This window comes from Coregonus lavaretus, assembly GCF_964263955.1.
Source record: "Coregonus lavaretus genome assembly, chromosome: 10".
NCBI lineage: Eukaryota > Metazoa > Chordata > Actinopteri > Salmoniformes > Salmonidae > Coregonus > Coregonus lavaretus.
Genome location: NC_139997.1, coordinates 38,646,213 through 38,673,211, shown reverse-complemented (window position 1 = coordinate 38,673,211; position 26,999 = coordinate 38,646,213). Strand labels below are relative to the sequence as shown.

The 26,999-nt window shown below is 44.3% G+C and overlaps 1 protein-coding gene across 1 annotated transcript in view; it reads left to right on the top strand.

Annotated features, from left to right (window-relative positions):
- Positions 1–26,999, top strand: part of LOC311136328 (transcriptional regulator ATRX-like) — a 44,309-nt gene that overhangs the window by 12,451 nt on the left and 4,859 nt on the right. Inside the window, 17 exon segments of the mRNA XM_084170445.1 lie at positions 10,919–11,101; positions 11,256–11,400; positions 11,496–11,605; positions 12,259–12,402; positions 12,576–12,753; positions 12,867–13,004; positions 13,172–13,347; positions 13,490–13,592; positions 13,693–13,823; positions 16,845–16,858; positions 16,992–17,137; positions 17,279–17,435; positions 18,460–18,560; positions 18,668–18,776; positions 19,736–19,913; positions 20,750–20,944; positions 21,033–21,176. Of these exon segments, the coding sequence (XP_084026571.1) occupies positions 10,919–11,101; positions 11,256–11,400; positions 11,496–11,605; positions 12,259–12,402; positions 12,576–12,753; positions 12,867–13,004; positions 13,172–13,347; positions 13,490–13,592; positions 13,693–13,823; positions 16,845–16,858; positions 16,992–17,137; positions 17,279–17,435; positions 18,460–18,560; positions 18,668–18,776; positions 19,736–19,913; positions 20,750–20,944; positions 21,033–21,176 (2,352 nt within the window).

Sequence of the window (26,999 nt, the reverse complement as noted above, 5' to 3'; positions counted from 1 at the left end):
TTGTTCTCTTTCCAGCTAGGTGTTAAGTTTGACGTTGTTTCTTGGACGCTTGAACAACCTCAACAAAAAGTTATTTTCCTTTTTCTCTCGCTCCCGTTTCCCATATACCCTTTGTGTGTAAAACAGAGAAGGCCAAAACCTGCTGTCACACTAAACTGTGAAATATACAGTGAGGATTGAAAGCTCATACAAAGAAAGTAAAAGTCTAAATGTAGAGCAGACATTGTGGTCTGACACTCGTTTTTAGGGGTTCATTTACACTCCCACCAAATCATGAGTGATTTGGAACAATTTACATGGGATACACAAAGCACGAATGATTTCTGTACTTTAAATGACCTATGACCATAAATAGGGTATCATAAAGATATGGAATCATAGCACAAACCAGTCAAAAGTATAAGAGATCATGGTTAGATATAGGATGTAAAGCGATTTGGGGGGCATCTATCTTAACCAGTCTAGCAACAAGACCAGCTTCTGAACTGGGTGTTTGAACACTGATGGCTTGGTGAGACGCTTGCCTGTCTTCTCTAACTTCCGATCACCAACATATTTTGACTCTCCTTACTAGTCCATCTTTATCAACAGTAGTCTCTGAAACTCTACCCAACCACCACTCATTGCTAGGAAGATCATCATCACTATGTCATCGATTCGCAGGTTTCTCTTCGGGGTGTGCCAGCGCTGCCTGATGGTGATGTTGGCGAGATACTCTTTTCGCCAGCAGCTCCAAAATTGTTCTGCTAGATATTAAACATGGCGCCACCTTTTCCGAGTGTACAGTTGAAGTCGGAAGTTTACATACACCTTAGCCAAATACATTTAAACTCAGTTTTTCACAATTCCTGACATTTAATCCTAGTAAAAATTCCCTGTCTTAGGTCAGTTAGGAATTAAGAATGTGAAATGTCAGAATAATAGTAGAGAGAATGATTTATTTCAGCTTTTATTTCTTTCATTACATTCCCAGTGGGTCAGAAGTTTACATACGCTCTATTAATATTTGGTAGCATTGCCTTTCAATTGTTTAACTTGGGTCAAACGTTTCAGGTAGCCTTCCACAAGCTTCCCACAATAAGTTGGGTGAATTTTGGCCCATACCTCCTGACAGAGCTGGTGTAACTGTGTCAGGTTTGTAGGCCTCCTTGCTCGCACACGCTTTTTCAGTTCTGCCCACAACATTTCTATAGGATTGAGGTCAGGGCTTTGTGATGGCCACTCCAATACCTTGACTTTGTTGTCCTTAAGCCATTTTGCCACAACTTTGGAAGTATGCTTGGGGTCATTGTCCATTTTGAAGACCCATTTGCGACCAAGCTTTAACTTCCTGACTGATGTCTTGAGATGTTGCTTCAATATATCCACATAATTTTCCTTCCTCATGAAGCCATCTATTTTGTGAAGTGCACCAGTCCCTCCTGCAGCAAAGCACCCCCACATCATGATGCTGCCACCCCCGTGCTTCACGGTTGGGTTGGTGTTCTTCAGCTTGCAAGCATTCCCCTTTTTCCTCCAAACATAACGATGGTCATTATGGCCAAACAGTTATATTTTTGTTTCATCAGACCAGAGGACATTTCTCCAAAAAGTACGATCTTTGTCACCATGTGCAGTTGCAAACCGTAGTCTGGCTTTTTTATGGCTGTTTTGGAGCAGTGGCTTCTTCCTTGCTGAGCGGCCTTTCAGGTCATGTCTATATAGGACTTGTTTTACTGTGGATATACAGTGAGGGAAAAAAGTATTTGATCCCCTGCTGATTTTGTACGTTTGCCCACTGACAAAGACATGATCAGTCTATAATTTTAATGGTAGGTTTATTTGAACAGTGAGACACAGAATAACAACAAAAAAATCCAGAAAAACACATGTCAAAAATGTTATAAATTGATTTGCATTTTAATTAGGGAAATAAGTATTTGACCCCTCTGCAAAACATGACTTAGTACTTGGTGGAAAAACCCTTGTTGGCAATCACAGAGGTCAGACGTTTCTTGTAGTTGGCCACCAGGTTTGCACACATCTCAGGAGGGATTTTGTTCCACTCCTCTTTGCAGATCTTCTCCAAGTCATTAAGGTTTTGAGCCTGACGTTTGGCAACTCGAACCTTCAGCTCCCTCCACAGATTTTCTATGGGATTAAGGTCTGGAGACTGACTAGGCCACTCCAGGACCTTAATGTGCTTCTTCTTGAGCCACTCCTTTGTTGCCTTGGCCATGTGTTTTGGATCATTGTCATGCTGGAATACCCATCCACAACATATTTTCAATGCCCTGGCTGAGGGAAGGAGGTTCTCACCCAATATTTGATAGTACATGGCCCCATCCATCCATCCTTGTATTAATTTGGGAACTATTTTACCCCACAACTGTCCCAGATGATGTTTGGAATATTTATTTCTCGCACAGAATAGAATCGGTAGACTTTTGTACTATGGGGGATAGTAGATTGACATAGGCTAGTGCTTTTGGCACAACGCAGCACTAGGGCGCATTACGGACACAAAGGGGATGCCGCTGTGAAATTCGAGGCATTATCAAGTGCTTGTCAAATTGTGAATGAGAGACTATTGGAGTGTGTACAGCCTGTGCAAAAAAACTAAGCAGAGCTTATGCCTTTCAAGCGACTTTTTTCAAATCATCATTAGTCTCATCATGCAGCCTTACAATGTATTTAAAATCTAAACATATAGCCCAACGTTTGTAGAACGACTAAACTTACATTAACACTAAATTTAAGCATATAGGAGTACCTATTTCTTTGTTAACCGCTCAACACAGAATAGCCGCATGTGCACACTCCCTCAAATCGTTTGGAGAAAATATTTCTATTTTATTCAGCTTTGTTCAATTGTATTCTTCATACTATAAAATAATATAAAAATAATGCCACAGAATTCTAAGCAAATCTTGTCTGCTAAATGAACTAGTGTAGCCCACATCCATTTGCCATAGCCACATCAGGATCTAACATAAGGACGACTCAGAGAGTGCTATTCTTTTCTTCTGAAATAAACTACATTTTCTTCATATCATGCTTCTTTAGACCTGTCTAAAATAAATAATGGATTTATTGTGAAGGTGTAGTCTATATTACATGGATTTATTAGACTTTTAAAATGTTGATTTTCCAAAGGTCTACATCAGTGGCTTGTAGGCTATGTGTGGAAGCCAGGAGATGCTAAATGTGTTTGTTAATTAACGGTCAATTACCGTGAGACTGACAGTTATTTGTTGTTTGTTGTCGGGTAGATTGGGTCTCTCCTTAAAAGGCAAGGGCATTTCATAGTGGCCATGACTATTTTTTCCTTATACCATCATTCAGCTTGTTCAAGAAGAGGATGTCATCCTGAGACACTGTCTTGCCATCTTCAATGGCGTCCTTGAAATCGGACTCCAGAATGCAAATATCATCTGCAGGGGTTACTGAGGGGACCTCTTTGACGATGACCCGGTGACACAGACTAGCGACGCTTGGTGTATCGAAGAACGCCGATGAGCGCACCACAATGCTCCATCCTAAGTCAGTTCAAACAGCGTAGGGCTCATCATTTCTACCTAAAATCACTTGTTTTGGTGCCATTGCCCTTGAGCAGTTGTAGCCTATCAGAAGGCCAACCTGACAATCCTTCAGTGGTGGGATTTCATCTACTACCGTGGAGAGATGATTACAGTGCTTGGCCGTTTCACAGGTCGGAATGTGGGTGCGGTTTACAGGTATGCAATCCTTGGTGCATGTAGGATGAAAATCGATATGGATTGTGGCGCTGTAACCTCTCACATGAATCCCTGAGACGCTTTCACTTTTCACAACTGTGTCACGTCCTATCATAGTAGTTAATTTCCGTTTCACTGGATACGTGTCTGCTTGTAAAGCGTTGCTCACTTCCTGGTTAATGAATGTTGTATCATTCTGGGTGTCAAGCAGGGCGTAGACAATTTTTTCAGCACCTGAGTTGTTCGTTTGACACCCACACTGGTATGATCATGGAAGTGTTAGTAGATTGTCCTTCTCCAGCTACGTTGAGTGACAATGCAGTTGCTGCCTCGTCCTTATTATTTTGGGAAGAAATTGGCAGAGGTGTAGGCTTTTCCCGTTTTACATAACTGTCATCGTGGAGACACTTGGGATGCTTTCTTTTGCAGGTGTCACAGCTGTGGTGATGACGACATTCCTTTGCACTGTGACCAGGTTTCATGCACCCATAGCAAAGCTTATTTTCTTTCACATATTTCCGTCGCTCCTCCAGAGACTTGGTTCATGCTCTACAACATTCGGAGAGTACGACCCTGCCTTACACAGGAAGCGGCACAGGTCCTAATCCAGGCACTTGTCATCTCCCGTCTGGATTACTGCAACTCGCTGTTGGCTGGGCTCCCTGCCTGTGCCATTAAACCCCTACAACTCATCCAGAATGCCGTAGCCCGTCTGGTGTTCAACCTTCCCAAGTTCTCTCACGTCACCCCGCTCCTCCGCACACTCCACTGGCTTCCAGTTGAAGCTCACATCTGCTACAAGACCATGGTGCTTGCCTACGGAGCTGTGAGGGGAACGGCACCTCCGTACCTTCAGGCTCTGATCAGTCCCTACACCCAAACGAGGGCACTGCGTTCATCCACCTCTGGCCTGCTGGCTCCCCTACCTCTGCGGAAGCATAGTTCCCGCTCAGCCCAGTCAAAACTGTTCGCTGCTCTGGCACCCCAATGGTGGAACAAGCTCCCTCACGACGCCAGGACAGCGGAGTCACTCACCACCTTCCGGAGACATTTGAAACCCCACCTCTTTAAGGAATACCTGGGATAGGATAAAGTAATCCTTCTACCCCCACCCCCCCGGGGTTGTCAACCGTGATGGGGAGATCATGGAACGGGCAGTCCTTCCCCGGGAGGAAGAGCAGCTCCGTCTTGCCAAGGTTCAGCTTGAGGTGGTGATCCGTCATCCATACTGATATGTCTGCCAGACATGCAGAGATGCGATTCGCCACCTGGTTATCAGAAGGGGGAAAGGAGAAGATTAGTTGTGTGTCGTCAGCGTAGCAATGATAGGAGAGGCCATGTGAGGATATGACAGTGCCAAGTGACTTGGTGTATAGCGAGAATAGGAGAGGGCCTAGAACTGAGCCCTGGGGGACACCAGTGGTGAGAGCACGTGGTGCGGAGACAGCTTCTCGCTACGTCACTTGGTAGGAGCGACCGGTCAGGTAGGACGCAATCCAAGAGTGAGCCGCGCCGGAGATGCCCAGCTCGGAGAGGGTGGAGAGGAGGATCTGATGGTTCACAGTATCAAAGGCAGCAGACAGGTCTAGAAGGACAAGAGCAGAGGAGAGAGAGTTAGCTTTAGCAGTGCGGAGAGCCTCCGTGACACAGAGAAGAGCAGTCTCAGTTGAATGACCAGTCTTGAAACCTGACTGGTTTGGATCAAGAAGGTCATTCTGAGAGAGATAGCAAGAGAGTTGGCTAAAGACAGCACGCTCAATAGTTTTGGAGAGAAAAGAAAGAAGGGATACTGGTCTGTAGTTGTTGACATTGTGTTGGTTTTTTGAGAAGGGGTGCAACTCTCGCTCTCTTGAAGACGGAAGGGACATAGCCAGCGGTCAAGGATGAGTTGATCAGCGAGGTGAGGTAAGGGAGAAGGTCACCGGAGATGGTCTGGAGAAGAGAGGAGGGGATAGGGTCAAGCGGGCAGGTTGTTGGGCGGCCTGCCGTCACAAGTCGCAAGATTTTATCTGGAGAGAGAGGGGAGAAAGAAGTCAAAGCATAGGGTAGGGCAGTGTGAGCAAGACCAGCAGTGTCATTTGACTTAACAAACGAGGATCGGATGTCGTCAACCTTCTTTTCAAAATGGTTGACGAAGTCATCCACAGAGAGGAGGAGGGGGAGGGGGGGGGGGGGGGGGGATTCAGCAGGGAGGAGAATGTGGCAAAGAGCTTCCTAGGGTTAGAGGCGGATGCTTGGAATTTAGAGTGGTAGAAAGTGGCCTTAGCAGCGGAAACAGATGAAGAGAATGTAGAGAGGAGGGAGTGAAAAGATGCCAGGTCCGCAGGGAGTCTAGTTTTCTTCCATTTCCGCTCGGCTGCCCGGAGCCCTGTTCTGTGAGCTTGCAATGAGTCATCAAGCCACGGAGTTGGAGGGGAGGACCGAGCCGGCCGGGAGGATAGGGGACATAGAGAGTCAAAGGATGCAGAAAGGGAGGAGAGGAGGGTTGAGGAGGCAGAATCAGGAGATTGGAGGGAGAAGGATTGAGCAGAGGGAAGAGATGATAGGATGGAAGAGGAGAGAGTAGCGGGAGAGAGAGAGCGAAGGTTGCGACGGCGCATTACCATCTGTGTAGGGGCAGAGTGAGTAGTGTTGGAGGAGAGGGAGAGAGAAAAGGATACAAAGTAGTGGTCGGAGACTTGGAGGGGAGTTGCAGTGAGATTAGTAGAAGAACAGCATCTAGTGAAGATGAGGTCAAGCGTATTGCCTGCCTTGTGAGTAGGGGGGGACGGTGAGAGGGTGAGGTCAAAAGAGGAGAGGAGTGGAAAGAAGGAGGCAGAGAGAAATGAGTCAAATGTAGACGTAGGGAGGTTGAAATCCCCCAGAACTGTGAGGGGTGAGCCATCCTCAGGAAAGGAACTTATCAAGGCGTCAAGCTCATTGATGAACTCTCCAAGGGAACCTGGAGGGCGATAGATGACCAGGATATTAAGCTTAAATGGGCTAGTGACTGTGACAGCATGGAATTCAAATGAGGAGATAGACAGATGGGTCAGGGGAAAAATTGAGAATGTCCACTTGGGAGAGATGAGGATTCCTGTGCCACCACCCCGCTGACCAGATGCTCTCAGGTATGCGAGAACACATGGTCAGACGAGGAGAGAGCAGCAGGGGTAGCAGTGTTTTCAGTGGTAATCCATGTTTCCGTCAGCGCCAAGAAGTCGAGGGACTGGAGGGTAGCATAGGCTGAGATGCTTCCTGGTTGTAGGCCTCCAACCTGGCCCGAGCTGCCCTAACGTCTCTCTCTGCCTGTAGTCGTTCCAACTCACATTTCTGAGCTTCAAGATCCTTCCTTTGCTGCTCTTCTAAGTGTTGTATGCTTTCCTTTTGTTTATTTTCCTCCAGCAACACTTCATACTCAACTTCCTTTGCTGCCAGCTCTGCTGCTGTGTCTGCACGTTTGGCAGCCATACATGAGTCCATGGAGTGATGGCTGGATTGAACACTGGACTTGTGACTCATTTGTGAGACAGTAAATGGAGCGAGCGTAGTCGCGATCAAGTAACTCACGGAGACAACATTTTTTCTGTTCGGCATCAATGCCTGATATGCTTTCATAGGCAATTTTGATAATATCTGCTGTAACTGCCTCACATGCGTCAACACGACGCCTTAACTCAGTTGACTGTGTGATGTGATCTCGAATTTCAAGATAGATGCTCATGACATCGTCCTTTCCTTTCTCCAATGTGTCGATTAGAAATGGCAGCTGGCGCTCTGTTACATCTGACTTTAGATGCTCTCTTGCTTTGCGGGCTTGGATCTTCCATTGGTCATACATGGAGATAAGGATTTTTTCCTTTGTATGTGCCTCTTCTCTTTGCAATGCAAGCATTTTGTATGTAGGGTTCTTTGGTCGGACAGAGCGTCGAATGCCTTGGAGGTCATTCAGAGCTGGTTCTTTGGCTTGAATTTCTTCCTTTAGGCGATGTCTCTCTGTAGTCTCCATTTCATTTTGGAGCACATCCTTAAGCTCTTGAATATCGTGTTGAAAACATTTAAGCTGCTTCTCTAACTCTCCTAAAATTGAAGGAGAGGTGACTGACTCTGCCATTAAAAATGTGATTTAGAGTGAATTTGGGAGAAAAGGCACAATAGCACATATGACAATTGAAACAGCCAAATATCAATATAACGGTATATCAACATATTCACTCTACTATATATGGGTATCCAATCCTTACAAACATGTTTGAATCAACCGTAAATCAACCAGACAACAATATACAGCAGTCCTTAATACACTTGAGATGCAATAATTTTTGACAATGGGAAAATACCTTTAGTTATGTCCATAGATAGTTGTTGATGTGGATAGCCTTTACTTTCTTCTTAAACCATAGAAGTGAGCATTAATGATCACTGATAAATGATCATTCCTTCCATGACAGTCTTAAATGATCAGTTTATGAATAATACTCACTACTTCCACTGCATACGATTGTCTATAGTTATGACCATCACACAAAATAAATTGTCCCGCTGCCCGTGGAGATGCCAGATTGACTGTTGAAGTCCGAGTGTTGGAAACGCTGGACTGCCCGATAAAAGGTCCAGCAACACCAGATGAGGTAGCAGTGTGGCACTGTGAAGACCTGTCCTCCTGGACACCATTCAGAGATGCGGCAGGATTGAAGAGTGTCAAGCTCTTACTGTAGCATCCCCAGCTGGATGAATGGTCAACTCTCAAACTGATGGTTCATGAAAGTTTAATGTGGTACCATTTCCATAAACACACCATAAGAGCTGATGGAGAAACAAACCAGAAATGCTCTTACAATATGAACAATACATTCCACAAACAATACACTTTTACACAACTTTACATTAGCGTGCTTCATACATCAAATGCATCAATATGGATGAGAATTTCTACCCAAATAGTTGATTACGTGCCAACAGCTTGTTAATGTGGCGCAAGATGAACTAATATTAGCCAGCACAAACAGTGGAGCTAGGCTACAGCTAATAACGTCATATTGCTAGCAGACTTCAGAACATCAATTACAATACAAATATCCGTTCAGTACACGTTGAAAATAATTTGAAAGATTTCTGAAACAAGACCAATATTGAAAAACCGTAAATACCTTGTTCTCTTTCCAACTACAGTGAGGGAAAAAAGTATTTGATCCCCTGCTGATTTTGTACGTTTGCCCACTGACAAAGACATGATCAGTCTATAACTTTAATGGTAGGTTTATTTGAACAGTGAGAGACAGAATAACAACAAAAAAATCCAGAAAAACGCATGTCAAAAATGAGATAAATTGATTTGCATTTTAATGAGGGAAATAAGTATTTGACCCCTCTGCAAAACATGACTTAGTACTTGGTTGCAAAACCCTTGTTGGCAATTACAGAGGTCAGATGTTTCTTGTAGCTGGCCACCAGGTTTGCACACATCTCAGGAGGGATTTTGTCCCACTCCTCTTTGCAGATCTTCTCCAAGTCATTAAGGTTTCGAGGCTGACGTTTGGCAACTCGAACCTTCAGCTCCCTCCACAGATTTTCTATGGGATTAAGGTCTGGAGACTGGCTAGGCCACTCCAGGACCTGAATGTGCTTCTTCTTGAGCCACTCCTTTGTTGCCTTGGCCGTGTGTTTTGGGTCATTGTCATGCTGGAATACCCATCCACGACCCATTTTCAATGCCCTGGCTGAGGGAAGGAGGTTCTCACCCAAGATTTGACGGTACATGGCCCCGTCCATCGTCCCTTTGATGCGGTGAAGTTGTCCTGTCCCCTTAGCAGAAAAACACCCCCAAAGCATAATGTTTCCACCTCCATGTTTGACGGTGTGGATGGTGTTCTTGGGGTCATAGGCAGCATTCCTCCTCCTCCAAACACGGCGAGTTGAGTTGATGCCAAAGAGCTCGATTTTGGTCTCATCTGACCACAACACTTTCACCCAGTTCTCCTCTGAATCATTCAGATGTTCATTGGCAAACTTCAGATGGCCCTGTATATGTGCTTTCTTGAGCAGGGGGACCTTGTGGGCACTGCAGGATTTCAGTCCTTCACGGTGTAGTGTGTTACCAGTTATTTTCTTGGTTACTATGGTCCCAGCTGCCTTGAGATCATTGACAAGATCCTCCCGTGTAGTTCTGGTCTGATTCCTCACCGTTCTCATGATCATTGCAACTCCACGAGGTGAGATCTTGCATGGAGCCCCAGGCCGAGTGAGATTGACAGTTCTTTTGTGTTTCTTCCATTTGCGAATAATCGCACCAACTGTTGTCACCTTCTCACCAAGCTGCTTGGCGATGGTCTTGTAGCCCATTCCAGCCTTGTGTAGGTCTACAATCTTGTCCCTGACATCCTTGGAGAGCTCTTTGGTCTTGGCCATGGTGGAGAGTTAGGAATCTGATTGATTGATTGCTTCTGTGGACAGGTGTCTTTTATACAGGTAACAAACTGAGATTAGGAGCACTCCCTTTAAAAGTGTGCTCCTAATCTCAGCTCGTTACCTGTATAAAAGACACCTGGGAGCCAGAAACCTTCCTGATTGAGAGGGGGTCAAATACTTATTTCCCTCATTAAAATGCAAATCAATTTATAAAATTTTTGACATGCATTTTTTCTGGATTTTTTTGTTGTTATTCTCTCTCACTGTTCAAATAAACCTACCATTAAAATTATAGACTGATCATTTCTTTGTCAGTGGGCAAACGTACAAAATCAGCAGGGGATCAAATACTTTTTTCCCTCACTGTAGGTGCTAAGTTTGACGTTGTTTCTTGGACGCTTGAACAACCTGAACAAAAAGTTATTTTCCTTTTTCTCTCGCTCCCGTTTCCCATATACCCTTAAAACAGAGAAGGTAATAAACCTGTTGTTAAAATAAGTCACACTAAACTGAAATATAGAGTGAGGATTGAAAGCTTGTACAAAGAAAATAAAAGTCAAAATATAGAGCAGACATTGTGATCTGACACTCGTTTTTAGGGGTTCATTTACACTAGTTGATGTTACCATCTCATTTTACATTTGCATTGTCAGTCACTCTTTTATATCCTTCTTACTAATGATGATCGTTTTGCTATTCTTGTTTTATTGTTTGTACTATCAGGTGCTAAATGTATCATTGTTAAAATGTATGCTATTTTTACAGTGTGTTAAAGGGTTCTTGGTTGTGCTGGTGACTGATCTATCCATCTAAACAGTGACGATGAAGAGAAGGACGGCGTGGAAGGGGACAACAAAGGTACACCTAAGGGCCGCAAGAAGATCCGCAGGATAATCTTAGACGAGCACCTCCGCTCAGAGACCCAGATAGCCCTGAAGGAGGAGGAGGAGAGATGCAGACGCCTGGCAGAAAGAGAGCAGAGGGAGGACTTCAGAGAGGTACACTACACACAGCTGACCCTCTCCATGCACACTCACTGTAGAATCCATGCACTCTCAGAAATGTCATACTGCTACTCGATTTTATTTGATTAAATTATATATTATATAATTTTGTATTATCAGTTTTTGTCTAATGGTGGTTTCCTCGCAGGTGATTGTTTTTAAGGATGAGGCGTCTCACTTGGCCTGTCCCATCACCACTAAGCTGGTCCTGGATCAGGATGAGGGGACCAAGGAGCCACTCATCCAGGTGCACAGGAACCTGGTGACCAGGCTCAAGCCTCACCAAGTAGATGGTAAGTCTCGGTTTTTATTTCAGTTGTACAAACCCAATACAGTGGCTATCAGCATTTCCCCTTCAATTTGCTGTATCTCTTCCTCCTTCTGATAGGTGTGCAGTTTATCTGGGACTGTTGTTGTGAGTCTGTGAAGAAGGCCAATTCAACCTCTGGATCAGGCTGCTTACTGGCCCACTGCATGGGCCTAGGGAAGACACTGCAGGTAAAAGGAAGGGAACAGAAGGCGTGTTATCATATGCATATGTCATTCATAAAACAGTATATTTTGTTAACAATACGAGAGACTATACTGAACAAAAATATAAACGCAACATGTAAAGTGTTAGTTCCATGTTTCATGAGCTGAAATAAAAGATCCCAGAAATGTTCCATACGCACAAAAAGCGTATTTCTCTCACATTTTGTGCACAAATTTGTTTACATCCCTGTTAGTGAGCATTTCTCCTTTGCCAAGATAATCCATGACAGGTGTGGCATATCAACAAACGGATTAAATAGCATGATCATTACACAGGTGCACCTTGTACTGGGGACAATAAAAGGCCACTCTAAAATGTGCAGTTTTGTCACAGAACACAATGCCACAGATGTCTCAAGTTATGAGGAGTATTAATGTCTGTAATAAAGCCCTTTTGTGGGGGAAAATTCATTCTAATGGGCTGGGCCTGTCTCCCTAGTGGGTGGGCCCAGTCATGTGAAATCCATAAATTAGGGCCTAATTTATTTATTTCAATTGACTGATTTCCATCTATGAACTGTGACTCAGTAAAATCTTTGAAATTGTTGCATGTTGAGCTTATATTTTTGTTCAGTATATAATACTAGAATCTCTTGCTTCAATATTTTCTCATGTAGGTGGTGACATTTCTCCATACGATGCTGCAGTCAAAGTGCATGAACTTCAGGACTGCCCTGGTGGTGTGTCCACTCAACACCATCCTCAACTGGGTCAACGAGTTTGACAAGTGGCAAGTTGACATGGTTGCTGACAAAGTCAAGGTAGCCAAGAAGATTTTGAGTTTTTTTTTGTGTCAAATACATGCAGAGGTTATTAAAATGTAATGTAGTAAATTCAAGGTATTTCATGTTTCTTATTTTCCATCTCTTTCATCTTCCTGTCGCGACCTCTTAATTTCTCTCTGTTTCTCCACACGCTAACACACACCTCGTAGGTGACAGAGTTGGCCACACTGAAGCGACCACAGGAGCATTATATTGCCCTGCAGAGATGGCAGAAGGATGGTGGTGTTATGATCATGGGCTATGAGATGTACCCCAACCTCACTCTAGGCCTCAAAGTCACCCACAGAAAATTCAAAAAGACCTTTGACAGCACACTGGTCGATCCAGGTACATCCTCTACCAATTATATGCATGTGAAGTGTTGAGAGGTACGCACCATTTTTAAGTAGTATAATTGATTGGTGTTGAAACTCTAATACACTACATTTGTTGTACTCCAGGTCCAGACTTTGTGATCTGCGACGAGGGTCACATCCTGAAAAACGAGGTGTCCAACATCTCCAAAGCTATGAATGCCATTAAGACCAAACGGAGGGTGGTGCTGACAGGCACACCACTGCAGAACAACCTCAATGACTGTAAGGAGGCCTGCTTCTGATTGACCACAGCCTTTCCATTTAAACTACTACTCTGTGAGCAGTATGCCAACTTTTGGCGAAGTTTGTTCATGTTTCAGTTTTATTATATCTAAAAAAATAGAGTAGTTAAAGTTGTAGTCATTTTTTATATGTTTTTGTTTTCTCAGACCACTGCATGGTCAACTTCATCAAGGAGAACCTTCTGGGCTCAATCAAGGAGTTCCGGAATCGCTTTATCAACCCCATTCAGAATGGCCAGTGTGCAGACTCCACCCCCAGAGACGTCCGCATCATGAAGAATCGCACCCATGTCCTTCATGCAATGTTGGTGGGATGTGTACAGGTGAGACAGCTCAATTACTAGGAGTGTATGGCACCTTTATTTGTAGTTTATCAGAACCACTGATTATGTTTTACAAGTATTTGTTGCAAAGTTCTTTGTCAGTTTCCAGTGGATACACTTAGTGTATTTTCCTCTCTGTCAGAGAAGAGACTACTCAACCTTGACCAAGTTCCTGCCCCCTGAACATGAGTATGTTATGGCAGTGAGGTACAGACTGTATCGCTACTACCTGGACAACTTCACTGGTAAGAACCTCCATCGTTAGCTCAGAAAGCTCTGTACATATCATTGAAATGTGCATGATTTAATAAACCCTTTGGAGAAAAAAGCTGAATATGTATTTAGGAGCAGGGTCTGTGGTTGATGGAGCCAGGGGCAAAGCCGGAACCAGCCTTTTCAAGGACTTCCAGATACTCAGCCGAATCTGGACCCATCCCTGGTGTCTGCAGCTCAACTATATCAGCAAAGAAAATAAGGTAAAGACCCATCAGATGCAGGTTTGAACAAAAATTACTATTTTCTCATCACCAGACAGATCCTGAGGCATGCCAGTCAAACTGTCATCAACATACAGTTGAAGTCGGAAGTTTACATACACCTTAGCCAAATACATTTAAACTCAGTTTTTCACAATTCCTGACATTTAATCCTAGTAAAAATTCCCTGTCTTAGGTCAGTTAGGATCACCACTTTATTTTAAGAATGTGAAATGTCAGAATAATAGTAGAGAGAATGATTTATTTCAGTTTTTATTTATTTCATTACATTCCCAGTGGGTCAAAAGTTTACATACACTCAATTAGTATTTGGTAACATTGCCTTTAAATTGTTTAACTTGGGTCAAACGTTTCAGGTAGCCTTCCACAAGCTTCCCACAATAAGTTGGGTGAATTTTGGCCCATTTCTCCTGACAGAGCTGGTGTAACTGAGTCAGGTTTGTAGGCCTCCTTGCTCGCACACACCTTTTCAGTTCTGCCCACACATTTTCTATAGGATTGAGGTCAGGGCTTTGCGATGGCCACTCCAATACCTTGACTTTGTTGTCCTTAAGCCATTTTGCCACAACTTTGGAAGTATGCTTGGGGTCATTGTCCATTTTGAAGACCCATTTGCGACCAAGCTTTAACTTCCTGACTGATGTCTTGAGATGTTGCTTCAATATATCCACATAATTTTCCTTCCTCGCCATCTATTTTGTGAAGTGCACCAGTCCCTCCTGCAGCAAAGCACCCCCACAGCATGATGCTGCCAGCCCCGTGTTTCACGGTTGGGATGGTGTTCTTGCAAGCGTCCACCTTTTTCCTCCAAACATAACGATGGTCATTATGGCCAAACAGTTCTATATTTGTTTCATCAGACCAGAGGACATTTCTCCAAAAAGTACGATCTTAGTCCCCATGTGCAGTTGCAAACCGTAGTCTGGCTTTTTTATGGGGGTTTTGGAGCAGTGGCTTCTTCCTTGCTAAAAATCTTTTTAGTCTCCTGAGGGGGAATAGGCTTTGTCGTGCCCTCTTCACGACTGTCTTGGTGTGTTTGGACCATGATAGTTCGTTGGTGATGTGGACACCAAGGAACTTGAAGCTCTCAACCTGTTCCACTACAGCCCCGTCGATGAGAATGGGGGCGTGCTCAGTCCTATTTTTTTTCCTGTAGTCCACAATCATCTCCTTTGTCTTGGTCACGTTGAGGGAGAGGTTGTTGTCCTGGCACCACACGGCCAGGTCTCTGACCTCCTCCCTACAGGCTGTCTCATCGTTGTCGGTGATCAGGCCTACCACTGTTGTGTCGTCTGCAAACTTAATGATGGTGTTGGAGTCGTGCCTGGCCATGCAGTCATGGGTGAACAGAGAGTACAGGAGGGGACTGAGCACGCACCCCTGAGGGGCCCCCGTGTTGAGGATCAGTGTGGCAGATGTGTTGTTACCTACCCTTACCACCTGGGGGCGGCCCGTCAGGAAGTCCAGGATCCAGTTGCAGAGGGAGGTGTTTAGTCCCAGGATCCTTAGCTTAGTGATGAGCTTAGAGGGCACTATGGTGTTGAATGCTGAGCTGTAGTCAATGAATAGCATTCTCACGTAGGTGTTCCTCTTGTCCAGGTGGGAAAGGGCAGTGTGGAGTGCAATAGAGATTGCATCATCTGTGGATCTGTTGGGGCGGTATGCAAATTGGAGTGGGTCTAGGGTTTCTGGGATAATGCTGTTGATGTGAGCCATGACCAGCCTTTCAAAGCACTTCATGGCTACAGACGTCAGTGCTACGGGTCGGTAGTCATTTAGGCAGGTTATCTTAGAGTCCTTGGGCACGGGGACTATGGTGGTCTGCTTGAAACATGTTGGTATTACAGACTCAGTCAGGGACATGTTGAAAATGTCAGTGAAGACACTTGCCAGTTGGTCAGCACATGCTCGGAGTACACGTCCTGGTAATCCGTCTGGCCCTGCGGCCTTGTGAATGTTGACCTGCTTAAAAGTCTTACTCACATCGGCTACGGAGAGCGTGATCACATAGTCATCCGGAACAGCTGGTGCTCTCATGCATGCTTCAGTGTTGCTTGCCTCGAAGCGAGCATAGAAGTGGTTTAGCTCGTCTGGTAGGCTTGTGTCACTGGGCAGCTCGCGGCTGTGCTTCCCTTTGTAGTCTGTAATAGTTTTCAAGCCCTGCCACATCCGACGAGCGTCAGAGCCAATGTAGTACGATTCAATCTTAGCCCTGTATTGACTCTTTGCCTGTTTGATGGTTCGTCGGAGGGCATAGCGGGATTTCTTATAAGCGTCCGGGTTAGAGTCCCGTTCCTTGAAGGCGGCAGCTCTACCCTTTAGCTCAGTGCGGATGTTTCCTGTAATCCATGGCTTCTGGTTGGGGTATGTACGTACGGTCACTGTGGGGACGACATCATCGATGCACTTATTGATGAAGCCTGTGACTGATGTGGTGTACTCCCCATGGTGTTCATACTTGCGTACTATTGTTTGTACAGATGAACGTGGTACCTTCAGGCTTTTGGAAATTGCTCCCAAGGATGAACCAGACTTGTGGAGGTCTACAATTTCTTTTCTGAGGTCTAGGCTGATTTCTTTTGATTTTCCCATGATGTCAAGCATAGAGGCATTGAGTTTGAAGGTAGGCCTTGAAATACATCCACAGGTACACCTCCAATTGACTCAAATGATGTCAATTAGCCTATCAGAAGCTTCTAAAGCCATGACATCATTTTCTGGAATTTTCCAAGCTGTTTAAAGTCACAGTCAACTTAGTGTATGTAAACTTCTGACCCACTGGAATTGTGATACAGTGAATTATAAGTGAAATAATCTGTCTGTAAACAATTGTTGTAAGAATGACTTGTGTCATGCACAAAGTAGATGTCCTAACCGACTTGCCAAAACTTTTGTTTGTTAACCAGAAATTTGTGGAGTGGTTGAAAAACGAGTTTTAATGACTCCAACCTAAGTGTATGTAAACTTCCGACTTCAACTGTATATGCTCTTTGTTTTCAGGGCATGAGTATTCAGTAGGCTACCCAAATATTTTAACTGCTACCGCTGTGTGATGCCTGAAGTAGTCTATTACCACCTAATGACAAAATAAAATAATGCAAATAATAGATTGTTGCCTTGCATAACTTTCCGTTATGTCCCACTCAGGAAAGAGAAGAAGAACAAGGGGAAAGTGGTGAATGCTGATGAAGACCGCAATGATGTGGAGGTGATCCTGGTGTGGAACAGCACATCAAAGGGTGTCAATGTGGAAGGAGATCAGCGAGCAGGTCCACTGGTTCCAATGGTAGAAGGTAGAGTTGTCTCTTTCATTCAGGAAATTACTTCACCGAGTCTATGACTTTGCCTTCTAGTGTTAGTATTGATTTTTTTTTAAATATAAGGTAGTCTCATTCATTTGAGGTCAGTGGTGATATTGTATGCTCTGTGTTCAGCAGTGAGAGCGTCCACCAGTCTCAGGCCTGACAGTCCGGCTGCAGACTGGTACAAATCGATGCTGAGTGACTCTGACGCCACCATTCTGGAACACTCAGGGAAGATGGTGCTGCTGTTTGAGATTCTCCGAATGGCAGAGGAACTGGAAGACAAAGTGTAAGGCTGAATCCCAAATCATCCCCCTTCCCCTGGCCCCTACATTTGTGCATTCACGCACGCCTCCGTCATATGCACTAGTGTCCCAAAGCTGAGGAATTGAAAATGATGGAGGGTGTAGGGGCTCTTTAGACCCTCCGATAAACACTTTGACCGAGCAAGCTACGCTTCAGAGCGAAGTGGTATCCCAAAAACACACCGCATTATTTTGAGTTGCACAAAAGAATGGAGAGGCGTGCATAATTATAAGCCACCTGTATTTCTATTTTATTTTTTATTTTATTTCACCTTTATTTAACCAGGTAAGCCAGTTGAGAACAAGTTCTCATTTACAACTGCGACCTGGCCAAGATAAAGCAAAGCAGTGCGATTAAAAACAACATAAACACAGAGTTACATATGGAATAAACAAAAACAAAACGTACAGTCAATAACACAATAGAAAATCTATATACAGTGTGTGCAAATGTAGTAAGTTATGGAGGTAAGGCAATAAATAGGCCATAGTGCAAAATAATTACGATTTAGTATTAACACTGGAGTGATAGATGTGCAGAAGATGATGTGCAAATAGAGATTTGTTTTTGTCTGATTTCAAAGCTTGACACGTAACATATGAAATGCATCCCAAATTAAATGTTGAACTGTTACTGAGGTTTATATCTTGTAAAACGACAGGGTGAAATTTCTCATTTGAATTTCATGCTGATTATATTATTTAAATGTGTAACATGAATTGCATCATTCAAGTCACGAGTGTGTCCCGAAGTTGAAGGGTTAATTTGATCCCCCCGCCACTCTTGAAGTCACCCTCTGAGTTTCGTCAGCAACATGACAACAGAGGACCCTCCGAGCGAGTTGGTAGGGGCGAGGGGCTGGTATGGGATTCACCGTAAGTGTGCTTGGGAAATGGATTCAGGCACCAGGGAAGTATTTCAAAAAAGAAAGATGAAGTTAGCCAGTTTCACAGAGCAGATTTGTTGAATTAACCTTTTCTTCATCAATTGTTGTTGTATATTCACAGGTTAGTGTTCAGTCAATCCTTGATCTCATTAGACATGATTGAAGATTTCTTGGACCTCGCCAACAAAGCCAAAAACAACGGGCAATCATCCCTATACAAAGGTACCAGTCCCATTGGCTGTTCAAGTGTTATAGTTTTACAAAACAATTTGTATCTTCAGTGTCTATTATTGTGTAATAATTTCTTTGTTTCCTTTTCTAAATTGTAGGTGATGGCAGCTGGATCAGAAATACTGACTATTACCGTATTGACGGTTCCACCAGCGCTACATCCAGGATGAAGTGGGCTGAAGAGTTCAATGATGCCACCAATGAGCGGTACGTTTCTGTCTGACTGCTGTACTTTTCTACATCTCAAATTTCGCTGTGCCAAACCTCAACACAGTATGCAGCATAACACTTTACTTTAAAAAAAATAAATAATAATAATTGTACCTTTATTTAACTAGGCAAGTAAGTTAAGAACAAATTCTTATTTACAATGATGGCCTACACCAGCCAAACCCGGACGACGCTGGGCCTATGGGACTCCCAATCACGGCCGGTTGTGATACAGCCTGGAATCGAACCAGGGGGTCTGTAGTGACGCCTCAAGCACTGAGATGCAGTGCCTTAGACCACTGCGCCACTCGGGAGCCCTATAGTGATGTATTATTATATGGCAAGGCATCAGTAATTGTAGACCTAATGTGAATTGATGAGATGGTCAGTTTTTACATTTTTTATTATTATTATTTTTGTACTTTTACCCCTTTTTCTCCCCAATTTCATGATATCCAATTGGTAGTTACAGTCTAGTCCCATCGCTGCAACTCCCCTACGGACTCGGGAGAGGCGAAGGTCGAGAGCCATGCTTTCTCCAAAACACGACCCTGCCAAGCTGCACTGCTTCTTGACACACTGCTCGCTTAACCCGGAAGCCAGCCGCACCAAAGTGACGGAGGAAACACCGTCCAGCTGGCGACTGAAGTCAGCTTGCAGGCACCCGGCCTGCCACAAGGAGTCGCTAGAGCGTGATGGGACAAGGAAATCCCGGCCTGCCAAACCCTCCCCAAACCCGGGCGATGCTGTGCCAATTGTGCGCCGCCTCATGGGTCTCCCGGTCACGGCCGGCTGTGAACACAGTCTGGGATTGAACACGGGTCTGTAGTGACGCCTCAAGCACTGTGATGCAGTGCTTTAAACCGCTGCACCACTCGGGAGGCCGAGATGCTTTTTTTTAAAGAACCAACTCACACTCACTCCTTTGATTTAATTTAATCCCCCTTTTCTTTCAGGGGTCGTCTGTTTCTCATCTCGACAAGAGCTGGGTCCCTTGGGATCAACCTGGTAGCAGCTAACAGGGTCATCATATTTGATGCTTCGTGTAACCCCTCCTATGACATCCAGAGCATCTTCAGGGTGTACTGTTTAGGCCAGCTGAAGGCTGTGTTTGTCTACCGCTTCTTGGCTCAGGTAAACACATCTCGTATGACCCTATCTCCGTTAATATGATTGTTGGACACATTGTATGATTACATATATAGGGCACTATAAAATCTGTTTTATTTTTTCCCAAATTCTGTTTTATCTGTTTTGTTTTGCTAGGTTTCGGTTTTCCTCAGTATTTCTCAGGTTTTCCCTCGTAAAATCATACCTTTTTTAATAAAAATTTTTTTACAAAATTGGATGTTTTAAGTACACAACAATGCTTAAACCACATCAGGAGACCACTTTTGAGGTCTGTGAAAAATAGAAGAAGTTTTGATATTTGGGTGTAGTTACCCTTTAATGCAAGTGTGCACCAGCAAGAGACCGTTACTATGTTTCTGTTTCTGTAGAGCTCATGCCATTGCAGTGTGCAAAACCAGTGGATTGATGCAAATAATCATGATATAATTCTGCCAGGTAGTCATAGGTTACTTTGTAGTTAACATTTAATTGAGAATGTTTTTTTGGCAAGCCTTTCCATCTCTACCAGAAAAAGGTTATCATTAACATCATCGCTAACGGTTACACAGTGTAGACATATGCACACACTGCACACACACACTCGGACAGGGGCATTCCTGTGCCATTTTCAGAAAATACGAATCACTGATGCATTTTGTTCATGTCTTGTGAACTTTACCAAATTAATTAATTTTCTAATAATACATTTAGTTAATTTCTACTAAGTTCAATACATTTTTGAATATTGTTGAATCCATTTCAATGTGTGGATTCCGTCAGCGTTCTTCGCAACGCGGATTTTATAGGGTCCCCACATATAATTCTGTAATCACTGATATTGAATTGCTGATTCTTTCCAGGGCACCATGGAGGAAAAGATCTACGACCGGCAGGTGGCCAAGCAATCACTGTCGTTCCGGGTGGTGGACCAGCAGCAGATACAGCGACACTTCACACTGTTTGAACTGACAGAGCTCTACATGTTTGAGCCAGACCTGCTGGATGACCCCAACTCTGAAAAGAAGAGCAAGAGGACCACACCTCTGCTGCCCAAGGTGACCAGAGCTACAAATTAAACACACAAGACCATTATAATCTCAATCATTAGAGTAGGGAGTGACATTGTTTGTCTGTGTTTCTCAGGACATGGTGCTGGCAGAGCTGCTGCAGAGCTGTAAGGAGCAGATCGTCTGCTACCATGAACACGAGTCCCTGCTGGACCACAAAGAAGAGGAGGAGCTCAGTGAGGCGGACCGCAAAACTGCCTGGGCTGAGTACGAGGCAGAGGTAAAGAGGAACTACTATACATTAGTTTGACAACACAGTGGGTGGTGAGCAGTCTCTGGTAGTCAAATCAAATTGTATTTGTCACATGCGCTGAATACAACGGGTGTAGACTAGCGTGAAATGCTTGCTTACGAGCCCTTGCCAACGATGCAGTTTAAAGAAAAAGAGTAACACGAGGAATAAAATACACAAGAATTAATCTATATTCAGGGAGTGCCAGTACCATATCACTGTGCAGCGGTATGAGGTATTTGAGGTAGATATGTACGTAAAGGCAGCGTACTATCCATCAGGATAGATAATAATAAGAGTAAAATAAAGAACAACGTAACAGCAGCATGTGATGAGTGTGAAAGTGTGCGTGACATCGGTATGCGTGTATGTGTTGTGTGCGTATGAAGTGTATGTGTGAATGTGTCAGTGTGTGTGTGTGTGTGTGTGTGTGTGTGTGTGTATGTATATATATATATATATATATATATATATATATATATATATATATATATATATATATATATTACCAGTCAAAAGTTTGGACACACTTACTCATTCAAGGGTTTTTCTTTATTTTTACTATTTTTTACATTGTAGAATAATAGTGAAGACATCAAAACTATGAAATAACACATACAGTGAGGGAAAAAAGTATTTGATCCCCTGCTGATTTTGTATGTTTGCCCACTGACAAAGAAATGATCAGTCTATAATTTTAATGGTAGGTTTATTTGAACAGTGAGAGACAGAATAACAACAAAACAATCCAGAAAAACACATGTCAAAAATGTTATAAATTGATTTGCATTTTAATGAGGGAAATAAGTATTTGACCCCCTCTCAATCAGAAAGATTTCTGGTTCCCAGGTGTCTTTTATACAGGTAACGAGCTGAGATTAGGAGCACACTCTTAAAGGGAGTGGTAGGGCGGCAGGTAGCTTAGTGGGTAAGAGCGTTGTGCCAGTAACCGAAAGGTCGCTGGTTCTAATCCCCGAGCCGACTAGGTGAAAAATCTGTCGACGTGCCCTTAAGCAAGGCACTTAACCCTAATTGCTCCTGTAAGTCGCTCTGGATAAGAGCGTCTGCTAAATGACTAAAATGTAAATGTAAAATGTTACCTGTGTAAAAGACACCTGTCCACAGAAGCAATCAATCAATCAGATTCCAAACTCTCCACCATGGCCAAGACCAAAGAGCTCTCCAAGGATGTCAGGGACAAGATTGTAGACCTACACAAGGCTGGAATGGGCTACAAGACCATCGCCAAGCAGCTTGGTGAGAAGGTGACAACAGTTGGTGCGATTATTCGCAAATGGAAGAAACACAAAAGAACTGTCAATCTCCCTCGGCCTGGGGCTCCATGCAAGATCTCACCTCGTGGAGTTGCAATGATCATGAGAACGGTGAGGAATCAGCCCAGAACTACACGGGAGGATCTTGTCAATGATCTCAAGGCAGCTGGGACCATAGTCACCAAGAAAACAATTGGTAACACACTACGCCGTGAAGGACTGAAATCCTGCAGCGCCCGCAAGGTCCCCCTGCTCAAGAAAGCACATATACAGGCCCGTCTGAAGTTTGCCAATGAACATCTGAATGATTCAGAGGAGAACTGGGTGAAAGTGTTGTGGTCAGATGAGACCAAAATCGAGCTCTTTGGCATCAACTCAACTCACCGTGTTTGGAGGAGGAGGAATGCTGCCTATGACCCCAAGAACACCATCCCCACCGTCAAACATGGAGGTGGAAACATTATGCTTTGGGGGTGTTTTTCTGCTAAGGGGACAGGACAACTTCACTGCATCAAAGGGATGATGGACGGGGCCATGTACCGTCAAATCTTGGGTGAGAACCCAAGGCATTGAAAATGGGTCGTGGATGGATATTCCAGTATGACAATGACCCAAAACACACGGCCAAGGCAACAAAGGAGTGGCTCAAGAAGAAGCATATTAAGGTCCTGGAGCGGCCTAGCCAGTCTCCAGACCTTAATCCCGTAGAAAATCTGTGGAGGGAGCTGAAGGTTCGAGTTGCCAAACGTCAGCCTCAAAACCTTAATGACTTGGAGAAGATCTGCAGAGGAGTGGGACAAAATCCTTCCTGAGATGTGTGCAAACCTGGTGGCCAGGGTTTTTCCACCAAGGGTTTTTCCACCAAGTACTAAGTCATGTTTTGCAGAGGGGTCAAATACTTATTTCCCTCATTAAAATGCAAATCATTATTTTATTTTTTTGTTGATTTTTGTTGTTGTTATTCTGTCTCTCACTGTTCAAATAAACCTACCATTAAAATTATAGACTGATCATGTCTTTGTCAGTGGGCAAACGTACAAAATCAGCAGGGGATCAAATACTTTTTTCCCTCACTGTATGGAATCATGTAGTAACCAAAAGTGTTAAACAAATCAAAATATATTTTATATTTGAGATTCTTCAAATAGCCACCCTTTGCCTTGATGACGCATTTGCACACTCTTGGTATTATCTCAACCAGCTTCATGAGGTAGTCACCTGGAATGCATTTCAATTAATAGCTGTGCCTTGTTAATTTGTGGAATTTCTTTCCTTCTTAATGCATTTGAGCCAATCAGTTGTGTTGTGACAAGGTAGGGGGGTATACAGAAGATCGCCCTATTTGGTAAAAGACCAAGTCCATATTATGGCAAGAACAGCTCAAATAAGTAAAGAGAAACGACAGTCCATCATTACGTTTAGACATGAAGGTCAGTCAATATGAAAAACTTCAAGAACTTTGAATGTTTCTTCAATTGCAGTCGCAAAAACCATCAAGCGCTATGATGAAACTGGCTCTCATGAGGACCGCCACAGGAAAGGAAGACCCAGAGTTATCTCTGTTGCAGAGGATAAGTTAGAGTTACCAGCCTCTGAAATTGCAGCCCAAATAAGTGCTTCACAGAGTTCAAGTAACAGACACATCTCAACATCAACTGTTCAGAGGAGACTGTGTGAATCAGGCCTTCATGGTCGAATTGCTGCAAAGAAACCACTACTAAAGGACATCAATAAGAAGAGACTTGCTTGGGTCAAAAAACACAAGCAATGGACATTAGACCGGTGGAAATCTGTCCTTTGGTATGGAGTGCAAATTGGAGATTTTTGGTTCCAACTACTGTGTCTTTGTGAGACGCGGTGTAGGTGAACGGATGATCTCTGCATGTGTAGTTCCCACCGTGAAGCATGGAGGAGGAGGTGTGATGGGAGCAGTGGTCGGGAGAGGTTGTGTTTTCTCTAGCAGGAGGTAAGCTTGAGGTAAGCTTGGCTTCTTATATGGTGTTGAGTAAAGCTTAAACCATGCATTTGATCGTAGGTAGGTAGTTAGGTATTGTAGGTAGTTTATTTAGGTAGTTATTGTAGGTTTCCGTAGGTAATTATTGTAGGTAAGTATTGTTTACGGCGGAGCCCGGAGAAAGCACGAGGCTAGCTAGCTAGCGGGTAGCTACTGGTAACGTTTAACAACGGTGGAGAGTTGTTTCCAATGTTAATGTGCTAGCTAGCCAACGTTTAATTTTTGCTGCGTTATGAAAGGAACTAGACACGGACACGAATTATCTGTTTAGTGTGTTAACACACTATTGGTAGTTTGTTGTAACCAAGTATTGGTGCTAAACTGTGTGTTATTGGATGCTAGCATGCTAGTTAGCTATGGCGTCATAGTTAGGCATCGTGGGCTGTTGTGGGTAGTTACTGTAGGTTGGCATTGTCTTCGGTGTAGCACGAAGCTAGCTAGCTAGCCGTTTTTCGAACAGAGTCAACACAGTAGCCATTGTGTGCTGTACTGTGGCAGCCAAATACAATATATTTGTGCTAAGCTAGCCAACGTTTAATTATTGCTGCGTTATGAAAGGAACTAGACACGGACACGAATTATCTGCTTAGTGTGTTAACACACTATTGGTGGTTTGTTGTGACCAAGTGTTGGTGCTAAACTGTGTGTTATTGGATGCTAGCATGCTAGTTAGCTATGGTGTCATAGTTAGCTAGCTGAATAAAGTGGGTTGAGTCTATTCCTTTAAACATTGAACCGCTGTGGTTCACAACAATTCTGATTTCTAAAGGTGGAAGTTGGGAGAGTTTTTGTTCGGGTGGTTCAGTGAAACAATTATAGTTTCTGAGGTGGAAGTTTTGGTGAGGGAGGCCCTGCTCTCTCTTCTTCCAGATGTTTAGTTCATTTCATTCCGATCTCCTCTGCATTATTGTAGCCATTTGCTACAGCCTGTCAACTATGCCTCTGCCTATCCCTGTTCTCTCCTCTCTGCACAGGCTACACAAACGCCTCACACCGCGTGGCTGCTGCCTCTCTAACCTGGTGGTCCCTGCACGCACCCCACACCTGGAGTTCCAGGTCTCAGGCAGCCTCTGGAACTGCCGTTCTGCTGCCAACAAAGCTGACTTCATCCCAGCCTATGCTAACCTCCAGTCCCTCGACTTCCTGGCGCTGACGGAAACATGGATTACCACTGAAAACACTGCTACTCCTACTGCTCTCTCCTCGTCTGACCATGTGTTCTCGCATACCCGAGAGCATCTGGTCAGAGGGGTGGTGGCACAGGAATCCTCATCTCTCCCAAGTGGACATTCTCAATTTTTCCCCTAACCCACCTGTCTATCTCCTCATTTGAATTCCATGCTGTCACAGTCACTAGCCCATTTAAGCTTAATATCCTTGTCATCTATCGCCCTCCAGGTTCCCTTGGAGAGTTCATCAATGAGCTTGACGCCTTGATAAGTTCCTTTCCTGAGGATGGCTCACCCCTCACAGTTTTGGGGGATTTCAACCTCCCTATGTCCACATTTGACTCATTTCTCTCTGCCTCCTTCTTTCCACTCCTCTCCTCTTTTGACCTCACCCTCTCACCGTCCCCCCCTACTCACAAGGCAGGCAATACGCTTGACCTCATCTTTACTAGATGCTGCTCTTCTACTAATCTCACTGCAACTCCCCTCCATGTCTCCGACCACTACTTTGTTTCCTTTTCTCTCTCGCTCTCCTCCAACACTACTCACTCTGCCCCTACACAGATGGTAATGCGCCGCCGCAACCTTCGCTCTCTCTCTCCCACTACTCTCTCCTCTTCCATCCTATCATCTCTTCCCTCTGCTCAATCCTTCTCCCTCCAATCTCCTGATTCTGCCTCCTCAACCCTCCTCTCCTCCCTTTCTGCATCCTTTGACTCTCTGTGTCCCCTATCCTCCCGGCCGGCTCGGTCCTCCCCTCCAGCTCCGTGGCTTGATGACTCATTGCGAGCTCACAGAACAGAGCTCCGGGCAGCGGAGCGGAAATGGAAGAAAACTAAACTCCCTGCCGACCTGGCATCTTTTCACTCCCTCCTCTCTACATTTTCTTCATCTGTTTCTGCTGCTAAGGCCACTTTCTACCACTCTAAATTCCAAGCATCTGCCTCTAACCCTAGGAAGCTCTTTGCCACATTTTCCTCCCTCCTGAATCCTACCCCCCCCCCCCCCCCCCCTCTCTCTCTGTGGATGACTTCGTCAACCACTTTGAAAAGAAGGTTGACGACATCCGATCCTCGTTTGTTAAGTCTAATGACACTGCTGGTCCTACTCACACTGCCCTACCCTATGCTTTGACTTCTTTCTCCCCTCTCTCTCCAGATAAAATCCTGCGACTTGTGACTGCAGGCCGCCCAACAACCTGCCCGCTTGACCCCATCCCCTCCTCTCTTCTCCAGACCATCTCCGGTGACCTTCTCCCCTACCTCACCTCGCTGATCAACTCATCCTTGACCGCTGGCCATGTCCCTTCCGTCTTCAAGAGAGCGAGAGTTGCTCCCCTTCTCAAAAAACCAAC